Here is a 21,190-nt window from a genome sequence, read left to right on the forward strand (position 1 = left end):
CGTCGCACAAAATCTACTGTTGAAATCCTAAAAGGTGTGACTACCAAAAACAGTGACTGCGCGGTGTACTTCTACCTTAAAATTGTCTGGCTGTGGCCAGCAAATTTAGACAGAGGGTATGTGCTGCGAGCATTCGCCTGGTTGCCACTCGTTTGAATTTCGCGACTGGCAGCAGCCGTTCAACAGAAAGTTGTTGTGTTGCTATTCCAGTAAAATCAGCTGGGATTTAGATGTTATCCATCTTGGCTGATGTTGTGAGTGAGTGTTTCAAACAAACTACTATGTCTCGCTTCAACTGATATCGAACGTTAGTGTTTTGTGTCAGTGCATCTGAGGAATTGCATAGGTGGTACTGTGTAAGCATTCTGTGTGAGGAAGCGAGCCATCGAAACTGACGGTGGAGGTAAAAACAACGGCCTAATCGTTTCGCTAAAGTATTGCCGTCATATGACAACAGCCAATGGAGAGGGCAGCATGGTGCTGCTGTAAAGGGTGACGAAACGCGTATCCGTCCATCGGAGTGCTCCTGTAACAGCGTGTTTGTTACTACTACAAATACTCGCAAAATGGGCAATACACTCGTGAGCTATGCGCCGTCAACGATTCATTCAGTTGACGAATATCTGGCGGATCTACCAGAATACCAGCGTGAGTTGAACTTGGGCTCAACCCGCTTTCTCAAGACAGTAAAAGTTCGCGCCGCTAATTGTCAATATCCGTTAGTTGTCAAAGTACTAGCCCTGCCTCAGGACAACACTTTGCCACTTCAGTCGCATCAAAAAAATATCGAGAAAATCAGAAACGCCCTGGAAAACTGTCCAAACGCTTTACCATTCACAAAAACCTACCTTTCTGCAAGGTCGGCTATTCTGGTTAGACAGTTCGTGAAGTACTCACTATATGATCGAGTGTCCACTCGGCCATTTCTTACAATTTCGGAAAAGAAGTGGATTGCCTTTCAGCTGTTGTGTGCGCTGGCGCAGTGTCATCGCGCTGAAGTTTGTCACGGAGATATCAAGCTTGAGAACATTTTGGTCACTGGGTGGAATTGGGTCGCTCTTACCGATTTCGCTTCATTCAAGCCAACTATGATGCCCATGGATAACCCAACAGAATTCTTTTACTTCTTCGACACGTCTAGACGACAGGTAACTAGAGAAACAAAAATTAATACCTTGACAGTTTCTCTTCTACTAATAAACCAGCTAGAAAATAAATAGCTAATATTCTGGGCAAATTTTTCAATGCAATTAAGCATTAGCAAATGTCACTAATCTTATGCGTGTACATGATGCAAAAGGCGGAAAGGTTGGCGCACGAATTTCCCATCGAACATTTTGCCTCCAGGGGTTATTTTATAGGACCTATGACTTTGCTCTGTCACTAAATGGTAAACCGCTGGTCGTATTGAAGTATGAAAATATAGCAATCCTCTGTGTCGTTTTATTTACAGGTTTGCTGCATAGCGCCGGAACGATTTTACAGACACCGAACGGTACAAGAGGAAATTCTAGAGGAGCCCCGTGCGGAGCTGACGTCCGCCATGGACATCTTTTCCCTTGGATGTGTATTCATTGAGCTCTTTACCGACGGCAAATTTCCTTTCAAACTATCTGACATGTATAAATACAAACAAGGTGAAACAGATCGACCGCCTCAACTACAGGAGATTTCGGATGAGGGTAAGTGAGCACACTGTTGAAGACATCTCTGTTCCCACATAACGCATTCATATTCGATTGAAAAAAAAAAAGATTAAAATATTAGTAGTGTACTTGGATTAACTGCGTGTTTATGACGCCTTATATATTTCATTAATCGCGAAATATCTCAAATGGTATAATACATTTAAATTGTAGGTCACTTTCTCCAGGAACGAAATTGCGTTCTAAATCTTTAATTGTTCTAGGGCGTTCTCGCTGAACTTCAGCTCCTAAGTTTAGCCGCAAGCTATAATTCTATATCTACAAGAGTACTGGAATCGAAACATAGTGCTTTATAGTGAATAATGAATTTAAACAAACATCTACCGGACTATGAGGGATACTATGCTGCTTCAAACTGTATTTATACTTTTAAGCGATTGTCTATGTATTTTACGAGCATTCAAAAGGAATCTGGCCACAACCACGTATTGTTCTTACATTTAATAATAGATAATTATGGCTCTACTGCTAGTAAGACGTGTTCTGTTGAAAAATAGATAAGGTAAATAAATTCGGTAGCGATTTTTTTGGGCATAACTTGAAATGAACCGACAAGTTCGATGTGTTGATGCACTGGTAAAATTTAGTACTGGATAAATGTTTTTTTCATCGTCAGCAGCGAGTACGCAAAGCAGGGATGAGAATCCTCAAACTGCAGTTAAAGGTTCATGACAAGCATTTAGTCAGTGGAATATTACTAAATCAGCTTAGCATTAATAAACGTAATAAAAAACTAATCAAAACTATTTAGCTCGTTTTTGTTCTTTTCAGGCATTCGCGAGTTGGCGGCTCATATGATTCAGCGTGAGCCACAAAAACGCTTTACTGCTGATAAATACCTCGACATGTGCCGGAAAAATCAAATATTTCCGTCGTGCTTTTTCACCGGTCTCCTTGATTACCTCAAACTTTATGCACTCGATACGTCACATCCTGACTCGCAAATTTTCCGCCTATTCAAAGATCACGAGGTATTCCTGGAAAAAATAGCCGATAGCGAAGAAGGGGTTTTGGCGCTTGTCAACTTCATCACTGCTATGCTACGTTCCCTTAAGCATTCGTCCGCTAAAATGGTTGGGCTGAAATTAATTAAAGTCTGCGCAAGCAGGCTAGCACCATTCGTGATACTAGAAAGGTAAGCAGACGCAACTTGAGGTTGCTTTTTTCGTTTTTTACATATTCGGTGGACAGACACCTACCGTAAGCGTCGAGTCGTTTCAGTGCCTCCTTGATGAAACATGTTTTATTTTTTCGCTCTGGTGTTATTTTGTATATTCTGAGACATTTAAGTCAGTCGTTGAATTCGTGATGCCACGAGCAAGTGCTTGTCATTTGGCCCCTGTATAGTACAAATACGCTTGATCTAAGGGAGGGAACACATCCGAAGAAAACAAGAAAGCTAAAAGCTCAATTTTCATTTAATTATATTGATATACGTTTAAATACTTGCAGTCAACCTATAATTTATCAGCATATAGTACCTGATATATTCAAGTGAGGATATTCCGGTGCATTTCAGATTGTCACCCTTTGTACTTCATATGCTGCAGGATCCATCGGCTCAAGTAGTATCTGAAGCGATCCATGTGCTTACTGATTGCCTCTCTTACATTCAAAGTGTACCCATGGGAGATTCATTCGTCTTCGTCGAGTACATCATGCCGGAGCTACAAAAGGCTTCCGTGCATACTAACGATATTGTCCGTCTTGCTTTAGCCGCCAACCTTGGTAGACTCGCTGAGACGGCTCTCAGGTATAATATCGAATGACATTTTTTTTTGTTTTGGTTTTTTTCTAGGAACTAAGGGATGTCACTCGCGTTTTTCTGTACAAAAAATTGAGATGAGGTTTAGCGATGTGCGATATGTATAAACAGTAAAAAGTCTAGCTGATCTACAGCATAAATAGTCATTTAAATTAACTGCTATCATGTAGCGAAAGAGTAAGTGCGTAACTCATTGACGCGGCCTATTTTTTGCCGGCTTTGCCTCTGTTTCGTGATTAAAGCCTATTGATAATCGAATTTACAGGTAGCTCTTAACCTAGTCTGAAGATGACGTGGTATTTACCTATGATCTTGTTCTGTGTTTATATTTGTGGGGTAGCTTTTTGGAGACAAGTCATTTGAACTGCGCAGATGTTGGCTCTAAGGAGGATGTATCGAGTCAGCACCTGTATCGCTCCTCATATGAACGTGAACTGGGCTTACTTCATGATGCTGTACAAAACATCGTCGCCACTTTGATTTCAGATCACTGCAATCAAGTGAAGAGAATGTTGCTGGAAAAAGGTACCGTAATCTGTTCACAACGAATGTAAACTAACTTTATTTAATAATTCCAGAATGAGGCGACTGCAATTGACATTATTATTTAAAACTTATATAAAAAAAAACTATTATTTAAAAATTATTTATTACCAAAATTATTTAACAAGACGCCTTGTTATGTATACTCTCTGGAAACGATAAACTCATTTCCCACGGGGATAGGGGGCTAACTTACACGACTTTTTACACGTATATCAAACGTATAGAAGTGAAACTGGACGTTGACCGTTTATCGTAATTCCCAAGTATGTAGTTAACGAATGCTAGGAATGCCGAAGGTAGATTCGATGAAATCGAGCGTTTTAGGTTAGCCAAGCGTTCAAGCCTGATTACGGCGGTGTTATAGTAGATAATAGTTACTAGCGACTTTTACTTTCTATGTATTATTTTTCTTCTCAGGTATTGCGTTCCCATTTTCAGATACGCCCACTTCACAAAAGTTTAAATAATTTCAACATGTGTCTAAAATGGTTTACCTCAATTGGTATAAAATTCAATTTGCCCTATGGATGGTAGTGTTGAATATCTTGCCTTGTAGCAAAGGATCGGATTATAAGAATTGAGATCCTAAAACTACTGGACCTTGAAATCTAGAATAACTAACCTTCAGAACGTTTATAATGAACAGCAAAATTATTCCTGTTGTAGCCCTGGGATTAACATTGTATGTCTGATAACATCTAAGATGCAACATAGTAGCATTTATAACATGTTAAAATTTTCCCACAGAACTATGGTATTTTAAGAGCCGTTGACGAACATAACCCACCGAACGCATATCCCAGATACGCCTTACAAAGTTTTTTTCTGACAGTTATAAACACATTTCTATGGAAATAGTTTGTGAAGCGTGCAGTTACTTAACCTCTTGAAATCACATTAATAATCGATTGATTGTCGATATTATTGAAATAATAAATGAACTAGGTTTTTCTGGGCGTAGCTAAACGGACAAGAATGCGTGAGTCCGAAATGTGATCGGTGTAGCTGGTTTTTTTTCTTTATTGCAAAATGCTTCTAGCTTATGTAACATTGTCAAGCGACCACGTAATAACTTTCAAATTAATCATTAAAATAATGATTATCGCTCAATAATGATTATGCCTGTTCAATGACGAAAGGGCAGCCAGTATCCTTTATTGCCAGTGCATCGAACCACATTCTGCGCTTAAATAACTAAATACCTTTTATAATCGACTTCGTCTCACACACCTCACGCTTCGACCAGAAATTGTTAGGGAAATCACAAGGATATCGTAAAATGGAACAGCTTGAAACCAGGAAAGTGATTCGGAATGATGAATTGTTCCGGTTTGATGTATTGAGCTTCGGCGTGATGGAATTGTTGAGTCGAAAAAAATGTTAGCAGATAAATCCATTCCATTTCAAAAAAAAGGAGCCGGTAAAAACTAAGAATGAAAGGTTAACCCCCGTTCAAAGTTCACAATAGACCTTCTCTATGTTGAATTTGTAGTAGCTACGAAAGGTAACTACGAAATAAATGTGTGATGAAATACGTACAATATATGTCTGCCTCAACAAACATTGTTGTTGTTTTTCGTAAATAAACTAGATATTTGTCCTAAAAAGCGTGTGAGTTCACGCTGACACAGGTATCGGTGTGGTACAAACACAAGTGTAGGAAACGACAAGGATAATCTATTCGTCTATCGAGACGACTTGAGCGTTGGAAAATGTCGCTGCAGTGAATGAATACACGTTGCATACCGTATATTTACCTTGCATTTATTGCACAGATCTCGAAGTCGAAAAGATGACGCTTCGAAGCGCCCTCGACCAGAAGCTTACACCGAATATTATCGATAATCATTTTGCCAAAGTAATACTGCAAGCTCTATTCTGATCACCTGAGCGTCACCTGATCCAATTCTATTAATGCATACGCAGTACTTTTCCAATAATTCAACTAAATCTAAACAGCAAAGCCTCACTGATCAAAGCCAGTCTAGTGAAATGGACTCACGTTTCAGTATTATTTTTATATATGAATAAACATAGGGTTTTTTTGGATGAATGCTAGGCGCAACGAAGCTGTGCGTTTTCTTCGGTGAAGAAAGTGCTCATGATGTACTACTTTCGCATATGATTACTTTCCTCAACGACTCTGCGGATCATGAATTGCGCGCTTCATTCTATACCAGCGTCGCCGGCGTAGCCGTTTTCGTGGGTACAACCGTAACGTCCATCTTGATGCCCCTCATCGAACAAGGTGGGCAACGGCGCATGTGAAAGTCAAAGATGATTTCCAAAACGTAGCACCTTTTAAATTATACACTTTCAAGCTGTTTAATACTCATTCGATATGGCTCCACAGAGTATCTTATCTACTTAGGTATATGGGATACGAAGGAACTTAGCCAATAGTCCGCACTAGGCCGTTATGCCCACTCGATATCGATAGCAACCAGCCGAACCTTGAACGATGGTGCGGGCGTAACTGCTGTTTAGTTGTATTGATGTTTTCGTTATCACGGGCGCGTGCATCTATCGTTTTTTGAAACGTATTGTTTCCGATCGTGTTGAAATCATTGCAAGATGTTAAACTTACGAATTAAACGAGATCTTACTTATTATATAATATGTCAATATGGTTATTTTACAAGTAAAATTTTTAGTATATCCACTAACATTGTGGGGAGAAATCAATCCTTGGGTAGCAGCGAATCGACACGTGTGTTAGGAGTATAGATGTATTGATCAAAACCGTGTTAAAAATGTAACTGAATTAAGATAAAATATTATCCTATTATTATTATCCTCATATTATCCTATAAGGAACCGAAAAATAGTGCTGCACATGTGGCTTGCTTTGATAACTATCGTCTCGCTCTTTTGGCGTCAACCACTGATTTTGGGTTCGTCGCTTTAATTTATCGAAGCACACCTTTTTGGTAACTCGTATAGTTTCGATAACGTCTGCGAGCCGCATTTTTTTTTTGTCTTATCCGTGGTATAGTTTAGCACACATGCTGAGAACTAGTTGAAACCAATCATTGAATGAAAAACATGTCATAGAAAGACTGACCAACGTCATCCTTGAAATTTTTAATGGAACTATGGCTAACGATGCTCAATTACTAACAGTGTTCAGGAACTACAAATGCATACGCTTTCATTACCTCTATTTATGAATAGGATTCAACGATTCTCATGATGCAGTAGTTTGTAGCACACTTAAGTGTGTAACAGCTCTGACGGAGATACACTTCTTTCGTCGAGGCACCCTGTGCACACTTTTCTCACAAGCGCTGCATCTTCTTAAGCACCGAAATACCTGGATCCGCGTCGAAACAGCGCATTTTCTTGCTTGCGTGGCCCGCAACGTACCGCTGGCTATTAAGGAATGTCGATTAAGACCCTTTCTCAAGCCCTTCCTGGAGTGTCCTGCAGTTCAGATCGAGAAAGCAGAGGTGAGAGAGAGAGTGCTACACTTGTGCAATTTTGCAGAATGATTTATTAAAACTGTGCGCAGAAAACAGCGCAGATCGTGTAATAACCTTAAGAACACGAATAAGCTCATCAGTAGAAACTGGTACATTGATTAGGCAACAAGAACTACAGCTTACCCACAGCCATACAAGGTTCGAACGAGCGATATTCGTTACTTCGAAACTATCCCTAAAGCATTACTGTTAAATACTATTACGGTGGTGATGTCGTCGTTGTCACCATATACGTTCTTCGACTTTCATAAACTCTGGAAATTATTATATTAAAGATATACGATAAAGTTACGATTGTAAAGGTAAATTACACACAAATTTATCTAGTGGCTAATAGATATATACATTTCTAGGTGATTATTATATTATATATATATATATAGATATATATTATTATATATATAGAATTATTATATTAAAGATATACGATAAAGTTACGATTGTAAAGGTAAATTACACACAAATTTATCTAGTGGCTAATAGATATATACATTTCTAGGTGATCATCGGATGCCTAGCTAAGAGGGACGTGCCCGGGATTCAACGGGCCAGCGTTTATGGAAAATCGGAAGCATCCGGAGATTTGGCCAAAATAAATCTCGAAGAAAAAAATTGGAAAGGAAAATCTAAGGAGATTAATATTAAGGTTCGTATTGCTACCAGTATGAGGGATCTTTGGTCACGTGATTTCAGTAGATCAGGCGAAATTCTACCTGCAGAAATCCGGCGTGACATAGTTTAGTTCGTGTATTAATTGTCTAGTAGGTTTTTCGCGCACATTTTTTGTCCACACACAGTTAACGAAACGGAACTGTATGTTTACTATTGTTAGGCAATCGTAAGTAGCGATAGAGTTCTCATTCTATAGTCTATCGTCTTTAAAATTGGTGAATCTGAATTCGAATTGCCAAAACTATGACAAGCCTTAATTGCAATTGATACCAGATTTGTGTACACTTTTTAGCTTTTTTTTCTTGATCACAGGTAGAATTCTGTTGTCAGCAGACGTTTCGCTGTAGAATAATATGAAAATGTTGCTCAAAAATGATTCGCACGGATTAGTGTTCCTGTTATGTTGTTTTAACTTGTTGAAACCTGGAGTGAAGTGTTTGTTGGTGCGTTTATCATATTTAACATCATTTGATAAAGTTACAGAACTAGGAGATAAACTCTGTCGTTGCATATTGTTATACGTAATAGTATTCAAAACTGTGTATCGAGCATAACCAAATGTAGTCTTCTTTATACTTGTTTCTATAGGAGACCCATAGATCCGAGGACGTCCTTTGTGAGGCTTTGCTACAATATTGCCAATTAGAAAATCTGCTTAACAAGAAAAAACAATGTGTTAACGAATTACGAGCTGTAGACGTTGAAGCGAACGACTTACATTTTTCCCAAGCCTGGAAGCCAAAAGGGACCTTGATGGCGCACATGCACGAGCATCAAGGCGCTATTAACAAGGTAATTGGTTTTCATTGTCCAAGTATACTTTTGAATGAATATCATTAAAATATTACGGGTTTGAATAAATCTCCACGATGAGCAGCACGCAAGCCTCGCTGCGTATACTATATTGAGTTAACGCATTAAGCTATGCGCAGGAGTTTGGCTTCGGGTGTGTAGAACGCAAGCTAGTAACAGCATCTATCCAGTTAGCACTATTGAATTGATCGTTCCTGGTTAGGTTTGTGTTCTGCCGGACGCGGTGTTCGCTACATGTTCCTCTGACGGCACCGTAAGACTATGGGACTGGACACGTATGGAAAAGCGCGTGATGACCAACAAGTCTATTTACACGTACGATCGTTTAACGGGCCAGCTGGTATCAATGGACTACTGCGTCAGCGAGCAGTGCGTGTTAGTTGCCAGTAACTCTGGAAATATGGAGGTAAATACGCTTGATACAGTGACAGCGAAATAGGTATCTATCCTCGTTCACAGTTGAATGTATCAGTAGCGTTTGTATTTTCTACGTGATCGTACCAAACGCCACTTTATAACTGGGTCTCACAATAACCTGAATTTTGTTTGTTACAGGTATTCAAGCTAGAGCCAGGTTCAAATGCTGGCCCACAGTTTATTTCAGGTCGCTGCTTAGATCCGCTGAACGAAGGCTGGGCTGTCGATGTGAAACCGGCCGGTGGATCTGTTATGGCTTATGCTTCTTTGTACGGCGGAATCTGTGGTTGGGATTTGCGAACACCTGGCACGACATGGCGCCTACGAAACGACGCAAAGTGTGGGCTAAATATGTGCATGGCTATTGATTCAAGCAGACACTGGCTTGTAACAGCGACTAATGAAGGATTCATTACGTGCTGGGACCTTCGCTTTCATCTTCCCATAGCCAAGGTGAGTTGTTCTGCAATTACGGTTATAAGGTTACGGACATATTGTCTTAATCTTATATCCATGGAATTAGGAACAAAACTTAGATGATTTATATTATTTCTTACCATCTTTGTTGATCTAATAAATAAACACAGTATTTTCTTTATTAACAATATTACCGTATCAATGCTCATTACCCTTAAACAACTCCCGATTTGTTTCATGTATTTTTATTTGAAGAGATTAGGTGGGTTCACAGCTTCTAAAAAGATACATTTATTTCCCGTGCTGATTATAGATTCAGCACCCGTACAAATTTCGTACTTACAAGTTACTCATCCCAAAGCATTGTAACAATGGAAGCGTATGGGCTGCCCACTTCAGCAATCATGAAGTCTCTCTGTGGAACCTAGAAAACCAGCAACGATCGAAGACTTTGTGGGCGTCGAAGTGTTCGCCATTTACGGATCGGGAATTCACGAAGAGTGTTGCTTACGGAATATGCCAAGCTGACCAGCACATTTTCACAGGAGGAACAGATATGCGGATAAGGTGAGCGGAATAAATATCAACCGCACCATAAAAATAAACATTCGAGCTTCTCCAAATTTTTATTTTTTGTGAAAGCCTTCGATATTCATGTGAATTTATTGATATCTTAGTATTCTAATTTTGGCATGACCCGCCCAGGCTTTGCTTGAAAAAGATCAAAATTTTTTGCTGGTATGAGAAACATGGTTTTACATATGACTTTGTAACACTGGCAAGTAAATTTTTATTTAGCTGAAAAAACGAAAAGTAAGACCTTTCAGTGAGCATTTTAGAATGGCATCGTACGTATAAAAACAGCATGTGTAAAAAAAAACAAATGCACTGAGATTTAACTGTATAATTCGAAAGACGCAGGAATAAAACGTGTTATTCGAAAAGCTAAACTATCCAATGCTAGTAAACTGTTCTGTATATTTAAAGATAAGTAGGACGTTTTCGGGAGTGGTGCCACCGTCACAGAATTCTAACTTCTTTTTTAGGTTGTCATTAAATGTAAATTTAAGTAAATTCATTCGAGAAAAGGTCTAGAGTTACAATAGCTAGTGTTCAAATGCACGACTATGGTGTATGATCGGCTACAGTTTCTGCACCTTTCTATTTCCTACAGGTGTTGGGATGTATCTGATAACGAAAAGGGCTATCGGAACTCGTACCTCGTGACAGGCTCTGCAATGGATGGGGATCGTATCACGGCAAGCTATTTCTCAATCTTTTGCGATGGTACACAGGTAAACACTAATCGTGTTCGTATCTGGTTCGTATCCGATACCTCTACTTTCCTGTTGTCATAGCTCTTTGCTTGCCTTTAATTACGTATTGTGTTAGATGAGACACAGTTCTTTCTGTTTGCTAGGGCTGTCGAAACGCAAGCCAGCGCCGAGAACGGACCGTTAGCTAACAGGGCTGAGGAAATTCACACGGCTATCATAAACGTTCTGCCAGCTTGCTTGAATCAGTTGTTTACAATTATGTATGGTGTATATGTATATATATATGTATAATACTGGATTGTGCAATACGGGTTTTGCTATCGTGATCTGCTTTGGCTCGCAGGTGATTCAAGAGCAACTTCGTAAAAATGTATCGGAAAAATCCGAATATCTGATGGGTAGCCGCGCGGCGGCCGGCCACAAAGACTGTGTGAGCGAACTGGCCATTTTAAGGACCACCCGCAACTTCCTCGTTTCAACTTCCACAGAGGGTGTTCTCAAAATATGGAAGTAGATAGTTGATGAGCAACGAAACATAGCAAAATACTGAATAATATACGACAAATTTCAGTTCCACAAATCCAACGGGTAGTTTGCAAACATTTTTTTCAAAGCTTGTTCGATGTAATTTTTGTGCGTGCCTTGTGAACCACGTATCCTACATTGACGCTAGAAAGAGCTGTTGCGCCCGTGGAGGTGTCACTGCAATAGCTATCGGTACGATGCATTCGAAGGTTAGTTACAATGCTTTAGAAACTCAAGTGGAGTAGACCATGACATGTTATAGGTGACACAAATTTGAAACATTTCACGAAGTCGTGTTAGAACTATATAATTTGGGCATTTCTGAACTGAGCAATGGTAGATTATAACTGTGGCACTATATCGTTGTCTTAGAACGTATTGTCGTTATTTAGGGTAAAGTATGAGCAGTGAAAAATTTTATTTACAAATATTTCGTACTCAATACTTGAGTATGAATGTACGCTGGTCTGTTGGATAAACTATATATGTGTACAGTTACTGCTGCCAACAGTAGATCTATATCCATTTGCTATTGATATGACTCACTTTTGTTACGAGCCCTTCCCAGTTTGGTCTAAAAGCGCCGGTAACAATTACCAGTACGATCAACTCGGCCTGACGGATTCAAGTGACAGCTAGTAGTATAGCCTGAATAAATTTAGGACAGAAATAGAAGCGCGTTCAAATGTAAATAGGGTTACGTTACGTTAACTAAATGCTATACAGGTAACAAAATGCTAGCTTTTTACGACGCTGATAGAAGTTTATAGATTTCTGGCAAACATTATGTCTGTTATTATTTATCTCAAACGTTAAATTATCTACGTTAGTTTGTGATTTTAAATACTCTGCTGTCAATCGGCCTTGTACTGCACAATCGCCTGTTTATACGCGCCCATGGATGTAGCGTTGCTCTAAGTTACTCTTTGTTCAACCAAAAGCTCTATCAATCAAGAATCCTGTACATATCTAGCATAACAGGCATTTTGTTTATCGGCAGAGAACCTGTAACTGAGTGCTCATTACTCGGCTTGTTATATAAATATAATGTATAGTATAATGAGGTATTTGCATCGAAGGAAAGGCGGAGTTAAACTTTGGCTGCTTGTAACGATGGTCATGGCCAGGACAAGCTGCCTAATTTTAATAAAGAAAAAGTGTCCACCAAATAAACTATGATCGTTAAATTGCATATAATAGTAATATGAGGCTACTTGACTTTATTGAGGGTTACACGGAACTAGCATGGATTAAACATTACATAACGTGTCTACATAACGTAAGCCTGCAAGATCGTTTTCGCGCTTTTTTTTTTTTTTTTACTTTTTAGAGAGAGTACATCTAGATGTGGGCTTTTCACACGTCAAGGAAACATCAGTGAAATAGATAACGGGTGATAGGTCGAAGCAGCGCTTAGAAGGCAAATGTCAGTATGTAGCTAGACAACTATAGTTGCTTACATGAGGAGCCTTCACGTAAAATATACATATTTTTGATACTTGTTTATTCCGTATTCGATAATATAGGCAAATAGGAAACGAGAGTTGCGCAAAGATGCCATCTGGTGCAGACACTTCAGTAGTACATCGTTAACTCGCTATACAGCATCTTGTTCAAATCTTTACATAAATAAATACATTTTTTTTAGTTTAGAGGGCTAAAATACTTATAATAAACAATACACGCTATTGCTCAATAGCCCAATGCTCTATCATCGTGTACAATGCGTGCACCGGAGGGTCGTGCCTGTATCACTGGCCATTCTAGCGAGGAGCGAACCTTGAAACAATGAGGCCACTAACGTTTTCCCTTTTCTAGAAGCTTTCCTATTTCTCTTAAGAGGAGGCAAGATGCAGTCACGTAAGGGCGATTCATTAATTCATAAACCATTTCTATTGTGTATTGTAGCAAGGCCGGCGCGTACTTCAAGATGCTTCCTTAGGGCGCTCTGCATGACTTTGTTTTCACTGTCTCGCGTTGATGTATAGTTTGTCCTCAATGACGCAGATAGAGATTTATACAGAAAACAATATGACATCGGGCAGATGTTCTATTATACGAAATAACAATTCTCTCAGAGCTGAACGACATTTGTTGTCGCTACAAAAAAGGTAAATAAACTTCTCTGTTGCGGTTTCGCTAAAACGGTCAGTAGCGCAGTGATTAACATTGTGTGTGAATAAATACATTGTTTGTACTCCAGTACATTAATTCTAGCTGTTTGTAAAAATGCTGTGATAATTTGAGACTAATTATTAATTGCTGATTAATGCCTATCTGAGAATGTAATAAATAGGAGGTATTCTCCTTTGGCTTTTCATCAAGGTGTCATTGAATGAACGGATTAATGAATTTTTCCGCCCGCCCGCCTGGCTGAGGGGTCACGGTTGAACGCCAGTCGAGCATTGAACCCAAGGTAAAGACCTTCACGAGATTGGACCCTCACCCCGTGTCAGGGCCACCGCTTACCCTCGTAGTCGGCTCCCCTCAACACGCGCTCCATCAGTGCTAGCGTATTTTTACGTTTTCTAAATCCGTCTGTTAAATGCGGTAAATAGTCTTTATAAATATTACATTTTCTCACTGAACTGAAACTTACTGAATAGCATTACAGGTACAATAATGCTATTCAATAAGTTCTTGTTAATACAATCTACTGAAACGTCGAGCAAGACGACTGAATGGTGGACGTGGATGATACCTCTTCTGAGCCTTTGTAAAATTCCCTGCCTGCAACCGACGTATGAGATGTCGCGTCGTCCAGTTGTATCCAAATTCTGATAATTGACGTTTATAATACTACAAGTCTCAAATACAAAAAGACACCAATGCTAAAAGGCCATTATCTGCGTTTTTCTGGCAGCGCAGATCTCATTGCGTCGACTTATAACGGCAATGAGGCAGTAAATAATTCTGCTCGCGTGGAACTCGGCGTCATATCACGTTAGCGTAGAAAGATCATTTTCTCTGCTATAAGAGTAATTTTTAGGAAACACTCTTGCAGAACATCTCGTCTGAAATTGTAGCCATATTGAGTGAAGCGTGTACCTTTGCGTAGCGCTACCACGATGCCCGATGTAGCATTGTTGCATTCGCTATTTGGTGAGTAATCTATGGCGAGCGGTTCGTCACTTCGACCTCTACCTCCTGAAAATGGAACGGTACCGCAATGAATTGTATCAAGGCTTAATTTACGTGTTTGTGACTAAGTATTGGACCTAATGCTTACCTGTTTGGGCTCTATCGAAGGGTTTCAAAAATCTCTTTGAATCTAATGTATTAACGAGACAACAGGTTTTATAATACCGTCAAAATCCAAGAGCCCTATTAAATTCCAAGTTTCGAAAATGTTGTTCGAAGAACACAAACTAAGGAAGGAATTAAGGCAGTGCTACAGTTCAGCCTTGAAGGACCCTTCAAGGAAATTCTGTAGAGTTTAATATAACGTGGCAAATATAACAAGTATTTCGAAAAGAAAAATGTTAACTTTAACTTAATGTAACTATGAGACTGTTAGGCGCTAACTATCGATAGGTGATGAAGTGTACCCTGTATTATGATCAAGGCGCGTAGCTTGAACAGATCGATTTTTTGTACAATCAAAATAAAATTAAACCTTTTAAAATGCATGAACAGAACGTATATAATAATAGTATTTTTATTAAAATTGCAATTACATCTATCTGGGTGTAAAGTAAAAGTGCTCGAACGGGTAAAATACCCGTTGGAGCACTTTTACTTTATTATAGTAGGACGACGCTCGAATAGATCAAGCGTATGTACGATGAAGATTTTTCAGCTTGCCACACAAATTACTAGCACAAATGACCAGCGATGTTGTGTGCTATTTATTGCTACTATTGCGAAATTTTATGTGATGGGATGCCATCGCAACTCATACGTTTGTACAAATTAATTCCACAATTACCGTTTGATGTTTCCTTGCATCGACGCCCACATGTCAAAGCACAGAATTATAACACGCTAATTCAGTGTCCTTTAAACATGCAGATACAACTTAATGATCAATCAAGGATTGTATGACGTACACTCAACGTACTCATGTGGAAGTACGTTATGTCGATGATTAAAGATATCCAGTAAAAGTCTGTCGATTATACTTTGTCTATCACTAGGCAGCTTATAAAAGTCCTACTTCACACCTGTTGTTACAGGCCGCTTACTCGACAACAATATAAAATAAAGAACAAAAGAGACCACAAGTTGCTGCTTCGAGATTTTTCCAGCGACGTCATTTTCTGTCTGCGACAAAATAAAGTTTCTATATAATCAATTTTTTGAGAACGCGTCCGCAACCATATTGGGCAAAATTTTTGGTCTGGCGTTGCTCTTATGCAACCCATTGTGGAATGTACTTGTAAAGCTCTACTAACTGTTCATTCCTATACTTTGCTTCTATTTATTACTAGACACAAAAAAGACACACAAGTCCGCGAAGCTAATAGGCCTGTCAATATAATCGATTGTTCCTTTAATAACCATCATCCAAGGAATGACCTTACGAACCATGATTATTGCAGCAACACCCTATCATATATAATATTTAGCGTTAACTGACAATAGACAGTTGATAATAACAGCTGGCAAACTTAATATAATTATAATGTAATAACCAGCTTAGCCTTCATTCGTCCCGCAGGAAATACTAGAAGTAAAACTACAAGAAAAAACAAATGGATTGCGTTGTATTAGGTGTTTGACGAAGCCTTGAGGGTTACGGCAACGGGAGGGGCAGAGATCGAAACTCCTTGAAGAGGTATCAGTAAGACGGGAACGACGAATCTGAGAAATCGATCTTCCGTGTCTCAAGCTATGTATACGTACCAATGCAAATTGTGGAACGTACCTTTTTCGGGTAGCTTTCTCAGTAACGGTTGAGAATTTATGAAATATTAAGATATAATCTATATTTACTTTGCGATTTCTATATTATAGGCCTATTGAATAGTTGCCAAAAAACGATTCTTCTTCTTCTTCTTCTTCTTGTCTTCGCTCAGGGCATTATCGTATCACTCTTTGCTTGACGGCAAGTGGATATATTTCGATTTTCCATAGTATTTAAGCATAAAGAAAAATCGATTATTCATACCGATATATAATTTTAACAAAGAAAACACAGCAGTTAATACATACGGAAGGTGATATAGAAGATATTTGTTCTAGATAGAGATTTGGTGGAGTACCAAGGGACAAGTGCGAGCCTTTGGGTAGGACCAACGTCATCGCCACCGACAGCCATTCTCCTCTCGAAGGAGCGGACTAGCAAATAGCTTAGTGCTCACTAGGTAATTTCACATCGCTAAAGTTGAGCCCATTGTGTTGAGCCCAAGTTGAGCCCAACAACATGTGTGTGCACCTGTAGGTGCCCACCGAGCAACGACCTCTTACCTAAAGCTTACGGCCGTATTTAAGCTGAAAACCAAACAGGACGACGACAACTGTGTTTATTCTGCTGTTGCTCACATGGCCTGGAGAGCTCAGAGAGGTACGTCCTAGCCTCCCTGCAGACCTTGCTTAATGCTCATTGATCTCATACGTATGTGCACGGAAATTACGTGGCATTTAATTTTATAGTTGGCAGCAATCGATGGATGATTGATTAGTATAGTTTACAAAGACAGGAATCCACAGTTATTATCGTCGTGACTGAAAATTGCAGCTCATCTAATCAGCGCGTTGACATACTATCTTGGATTTGAGGAATATACTCTTCTGCTGCCAATAAGTACTACGGGTTGTTATGACGGTAATTCTTACGATCTCAAGCTATTTTACTCATTCAAAAATAACTATCCGAAGCAGTATATTAATTATTCTTGAAATTCAAAATTTGTATTTAAGGAATATAAAATGTTTTACTAAAAGTTTCTTCGTCAGCATTATTACAGTTCGAAAGACAGGCTCAGACCTAACCAGTAATGTGTTAACTTAATATCTTCTCGGTACACACATTGGAAATAATATAGCAGGGGATCAGCAGCTTAAATATTCATCTTTTTTCTCCCTCGGTCCTTTGTCTCTTTCGAACGGCACCTTTTATGCGTGACCTGTGCTCAAAGTCAGGCACTGAGTCCTAAAAAATTTTGTCTTCCCAATCTTTTATGAACGAAGAACTTTCTGAGTCTACGGGTTACAGCTGCAGTAAACGAATTGTTAAAGTGCGCAGATATACAATGTATAACGCCTTCTACGCCAGCTGACCTTAATAGTATCGAATTATAAAAATAAAATTTCATCAATGTCGCAACTATTTGAGCCATGGCACGCCTTAGTACATGAGGTGTGTCTAATAGGACACATATGACCAGATGGTATATCGGTAAGCGTTTTCTTTTAGACTTTTAATTATGCTTCGGTGAAACCAGAGCGCGGCCCAATTGGTCGAGCTTGTTATAAGCACAGCGCATTCTTTTAGACTAGGCCAAAACGACGAACGGCCCGTTCGTCCTGATTGTCGCTTTACTGACGGAAACAAAAGTGAGTTTGTAGGAGCTGCACGAATACATAACTTATAAACGTTTTGAAGGAACGCTTTCTTGAGAAAAGCTCTTACAGCAAACTATATCACTGTTACAATAAGGAAAGCCAAACAACAGCACTAAAGTAAATGGAAGAACATATTTGTCGTAGATATGTTAAACACAGGCAATGATATTAAGTGGGTCGTGTGGGTAACTCGAAATTTAATGTTTGCCCAGCTTCGAATAGATGCCCACCTGGTCCAAAACAAAATTTATTTAAAGAAGCATTCGGTGCTATATAGACTTAAATAATGCAGTAACATACACTTGTCTCCTTAATGTAATAATAAGTATCTAGATAAGCCTGAAAAGTCAGTCAGCATCAACAACATTGAAATGGATTTTTAAACAAGTATCAACGGCTACAAACGATTTTGCATATCAGAGGTCGGCCAATACAGATAGGAGTTGACACGGGCAGTTAATTATTTACAATGGCTCTTCCCGCCTTTGGGAAGTTGTGCTCGAATTTCGAAAGTGGTTTCCCACCTTATATAATAGATCATGTTGAGAGGATTCGTCTGCAATTTGTGCTAAAGTTGAAACGCGCCCAAACAAACAACAACAACAGAAACATCTGAGACTTCATCCTATTCATAGGACAACAACCTAGCGGCAACAATGAGTGTTTGTAACCGCAACAGCTTATCAAATTTAGGACTGAGGATAACTACTGTCGATGACATTTTGAAAAAAATGAAAAATTTCAATAAATATAGTTAAAGTTCTAAATGTTACATTCAGGCAACACAGATATCGTGTGCGTGTATCTATACGATACAGCGAAGGAAGCGGTTGTAAGCTACGTTCGTTGAGACTCTGTAGTATTGTTTATGTCTCGTTCCGGAATACACAGGGTCTAATAAAACAGTACAGCTATGAGTCAACTCGTCACATTCTTTTAGAAACTTGGTCGAGCAAGGTATATTATATCAAACCAGTAAGTTGCACTATGCCGCCGGAGCTATGCACCACGTTTCGAAGACAAGGAATAATTCGTGCTCTTTTAAACGAACAGTCTAAGGCTTGTTTCTTTAAAACTCGCAAAGTATAAACGACTAGTTTAGATGCTTTATAGTTCAGCCTGTATATAGTAGAGGACAAGACGGTGCTTTAATAGCGGTAGATACGTAGAACCTAGGTATCATCGCGGTGACGAAATGACTGTGGCTCATTCAACTGACAAAATCAGGAAGAAACTTTGAAAAAATAGTTCGTTTTCTTCAGTCCGTCTAGTTAACCGATGCGTGTTTGATATTTATTAATACGGAAATGACAATTAGTATTATTATCTTTATTTTTAAACCATATGCGATTCCCAATGAGCTTTCCTGGGTTGGGTTTCGTGAGATACAATGATCAAATTATACCACATGCGAATTCGAATCTATAGCATTACATATCCCTAAGCAAAGCAGAAAAACACGTTAGCCATTGCGCTATGATTCGGCCGTGTTAGTCACCTAGTTTTAATTGTTGATGCAAAACTAGCGAAGGCAACGCTAAGGCCGTGAGCTTTCTTACTTCAGTAATTAATAGACAACGCAGTGTTATTATAAAGCCATTATAAAGGAGAACAGAGTGAAGATGTCGTCGAGCTCACACTATACGCCGCCAGGCCGTTGAGAGCCTGATGGAAGCTTTTTCCCCTTGTTCCGGACTCGCCCGAGGTACAGTTCATGCCAGTAGTTGGAAAGGCTTCTATCGACTCGGGCAATGTGTTCCATAAAAAAATGCCATAAGGTAATACCCTTACGTGATTATAGATGTGCATGTCTATAGTTATAGACTATTACTTGAATGAATAGAACACACACACAGAGCTATAGAAAAATGTAAATTGCATGTGCTCAAAGAAAGGCTCGACTATCGTGCGGAGTCTATAAAAATGTTGATGAAAAGTTATACAATTTTTACTTGAATTTCTCACCCACGGCCGTTCAGTGGTCGATAGATGCGGTGTGGACAATGTTACGGACAATTTAAATCGTAATACACTAAAAAAACGTACGAGACAGTTCAGATTAATTCGACATGCCTTTGTTGCATGGCAGTACTACTTTGAGTCGGTAACTTTCTAAGGTGTCTGGCTTTTCTGTGAATAAACTTTTCAAACATTATCGCATCTCGCATCCTACGGAACACACGAGTCGATAAGTTCTTAGTTTATAATGAAAACGAGTAAAGTTTATCTAGTATTTGTCCGTCCTGCATAGTCCTATTAGAAAATCGAATCGCTGCGAATTCATTAAAAGCCTATAAAATTCATACAGCCCTTCCATACAAAGGCTTCGCAATTCTCTAACTATTTGACCTGAAACAGGCCGAGAGGCAATACAGTGGCCTGCAGCTTACGACGGCGGCAGCTGGAAAGGATCCTGTCAGAAGTCATCTGGTGCCACGGTTTTCTGCACGATTACCCGAACCTAGACAACCAATCCATGCTTTTTACCATGCCCTTTTTAGGTTCCCGTTCGCCTGGTCTTACTCTTTTTTTAAATTGCATAGGTGACCTGTTTGAGTGACTTTGGTATGACTTCCTCCAGACATACCCTATTACCAGCAGGGTAGTGTCGTCATTATTCACTCGACACATATAGCCTTCTACGCCACCATTTTCACTCCGACTATACTTCTTTAGCCTACGAACGTAGAGACCACACTAACTAGCTTAAAAAGCGCTAGTACTAAATGATTTCGCTCTTCCGTCGCTTTCCCGAAAATATTCGACTTAACGGTCTTCTACCCTTTCTTCTCTTTTTCTCGGCACAATTTCGTTTGACAGTAGATAGCCGCGGCGCTTCGCTGGACGTTATAAGCCGTTGTATTCAACATATAAAGTGTGCCATCGTGTATTTTCGAAAGGTGTACAATGTCCTCTTCCTTCTGGCGGTCCTTGACCCACCAGTGACGTCGCAGACAACGTGCGCACTCGGTTAGTCATAAAACACTACACTAAATGGTAAACTCCCCTTGACCTTAGTACCCTCTTAAAAATCAACGACTTCGTTCTTTGCGTAAAGTTTCG

At 39.3% G+C, this 21,190-nt stretch overlaps 1 protein-coding gene and 1 long non-coding RNA gene across 2 annotated transcripts in view; one reads left to right on the forward strand and one right to left on the reverse strand.

Moving 5' to 3' along the window:
• On the forward strand, positions 1-12,823 carry Vps15 (vacuolar protein sorting 15). The gene is made up of 14 exons (XM_022803668.2): positions 1-1,148; positions 1,454-1,682; positions 2,478-2,841; positions 3,226-3,459; positions 3,812-3,996; positions 6,077-6,265; positions 7,192-7,466; positions 7,999-8,145; positions 8,760-8,963; positions 9,187-9,390; positions 9,540-9,854; positions 10,132-10,385; positions 10,993-11,113; positions 11,439-12,823. Exons 1-14 carry the CDS (start codon positions 567-569, stop codon positions 11,607-11,609), a joined length of 3,474 nt encoding a protein of 1,157 aa, XP_022659403.1. The 5' UTR covers positions 1-566; the 3' UTR covers positions 11,610-12,823.
• Positions 7,162-21,190, reverse strand: part of LOC147756132 (uncharacterized) — a 26,181-nt gene continuing 12,152 nt past the window's right edge. The window contains exons 2-3 of the long non-coding RNA XR_015326295.1: positions 14,669-14,767; positions 7,162-7,440 (exon numbers count right to left, since the gene is read on the reverse strand). This is a non-coding gene — a long non-coding RNA (uncharacterized LOC147756132). The remainder of the gene's footprint in view (positions 7,441-14,668; positions 14,768-21,190) is intronic.

The sequence above is a fragment of the Varroa destructor genome, unplaced genomic scaffold (assembly GCF_002443255.2).
Source record: "Varroa destructor unplaced genomic scaffold, Vdes_3.0 BEIS01000004.1, whole genome shotgun sequence".
Classification (NCBI taxonomy): Eukaryota; Metazoa; Arthropoda; class Arachnida; order Mesostigmata; family Varroidae; genus Varroa; species Varroa destructor.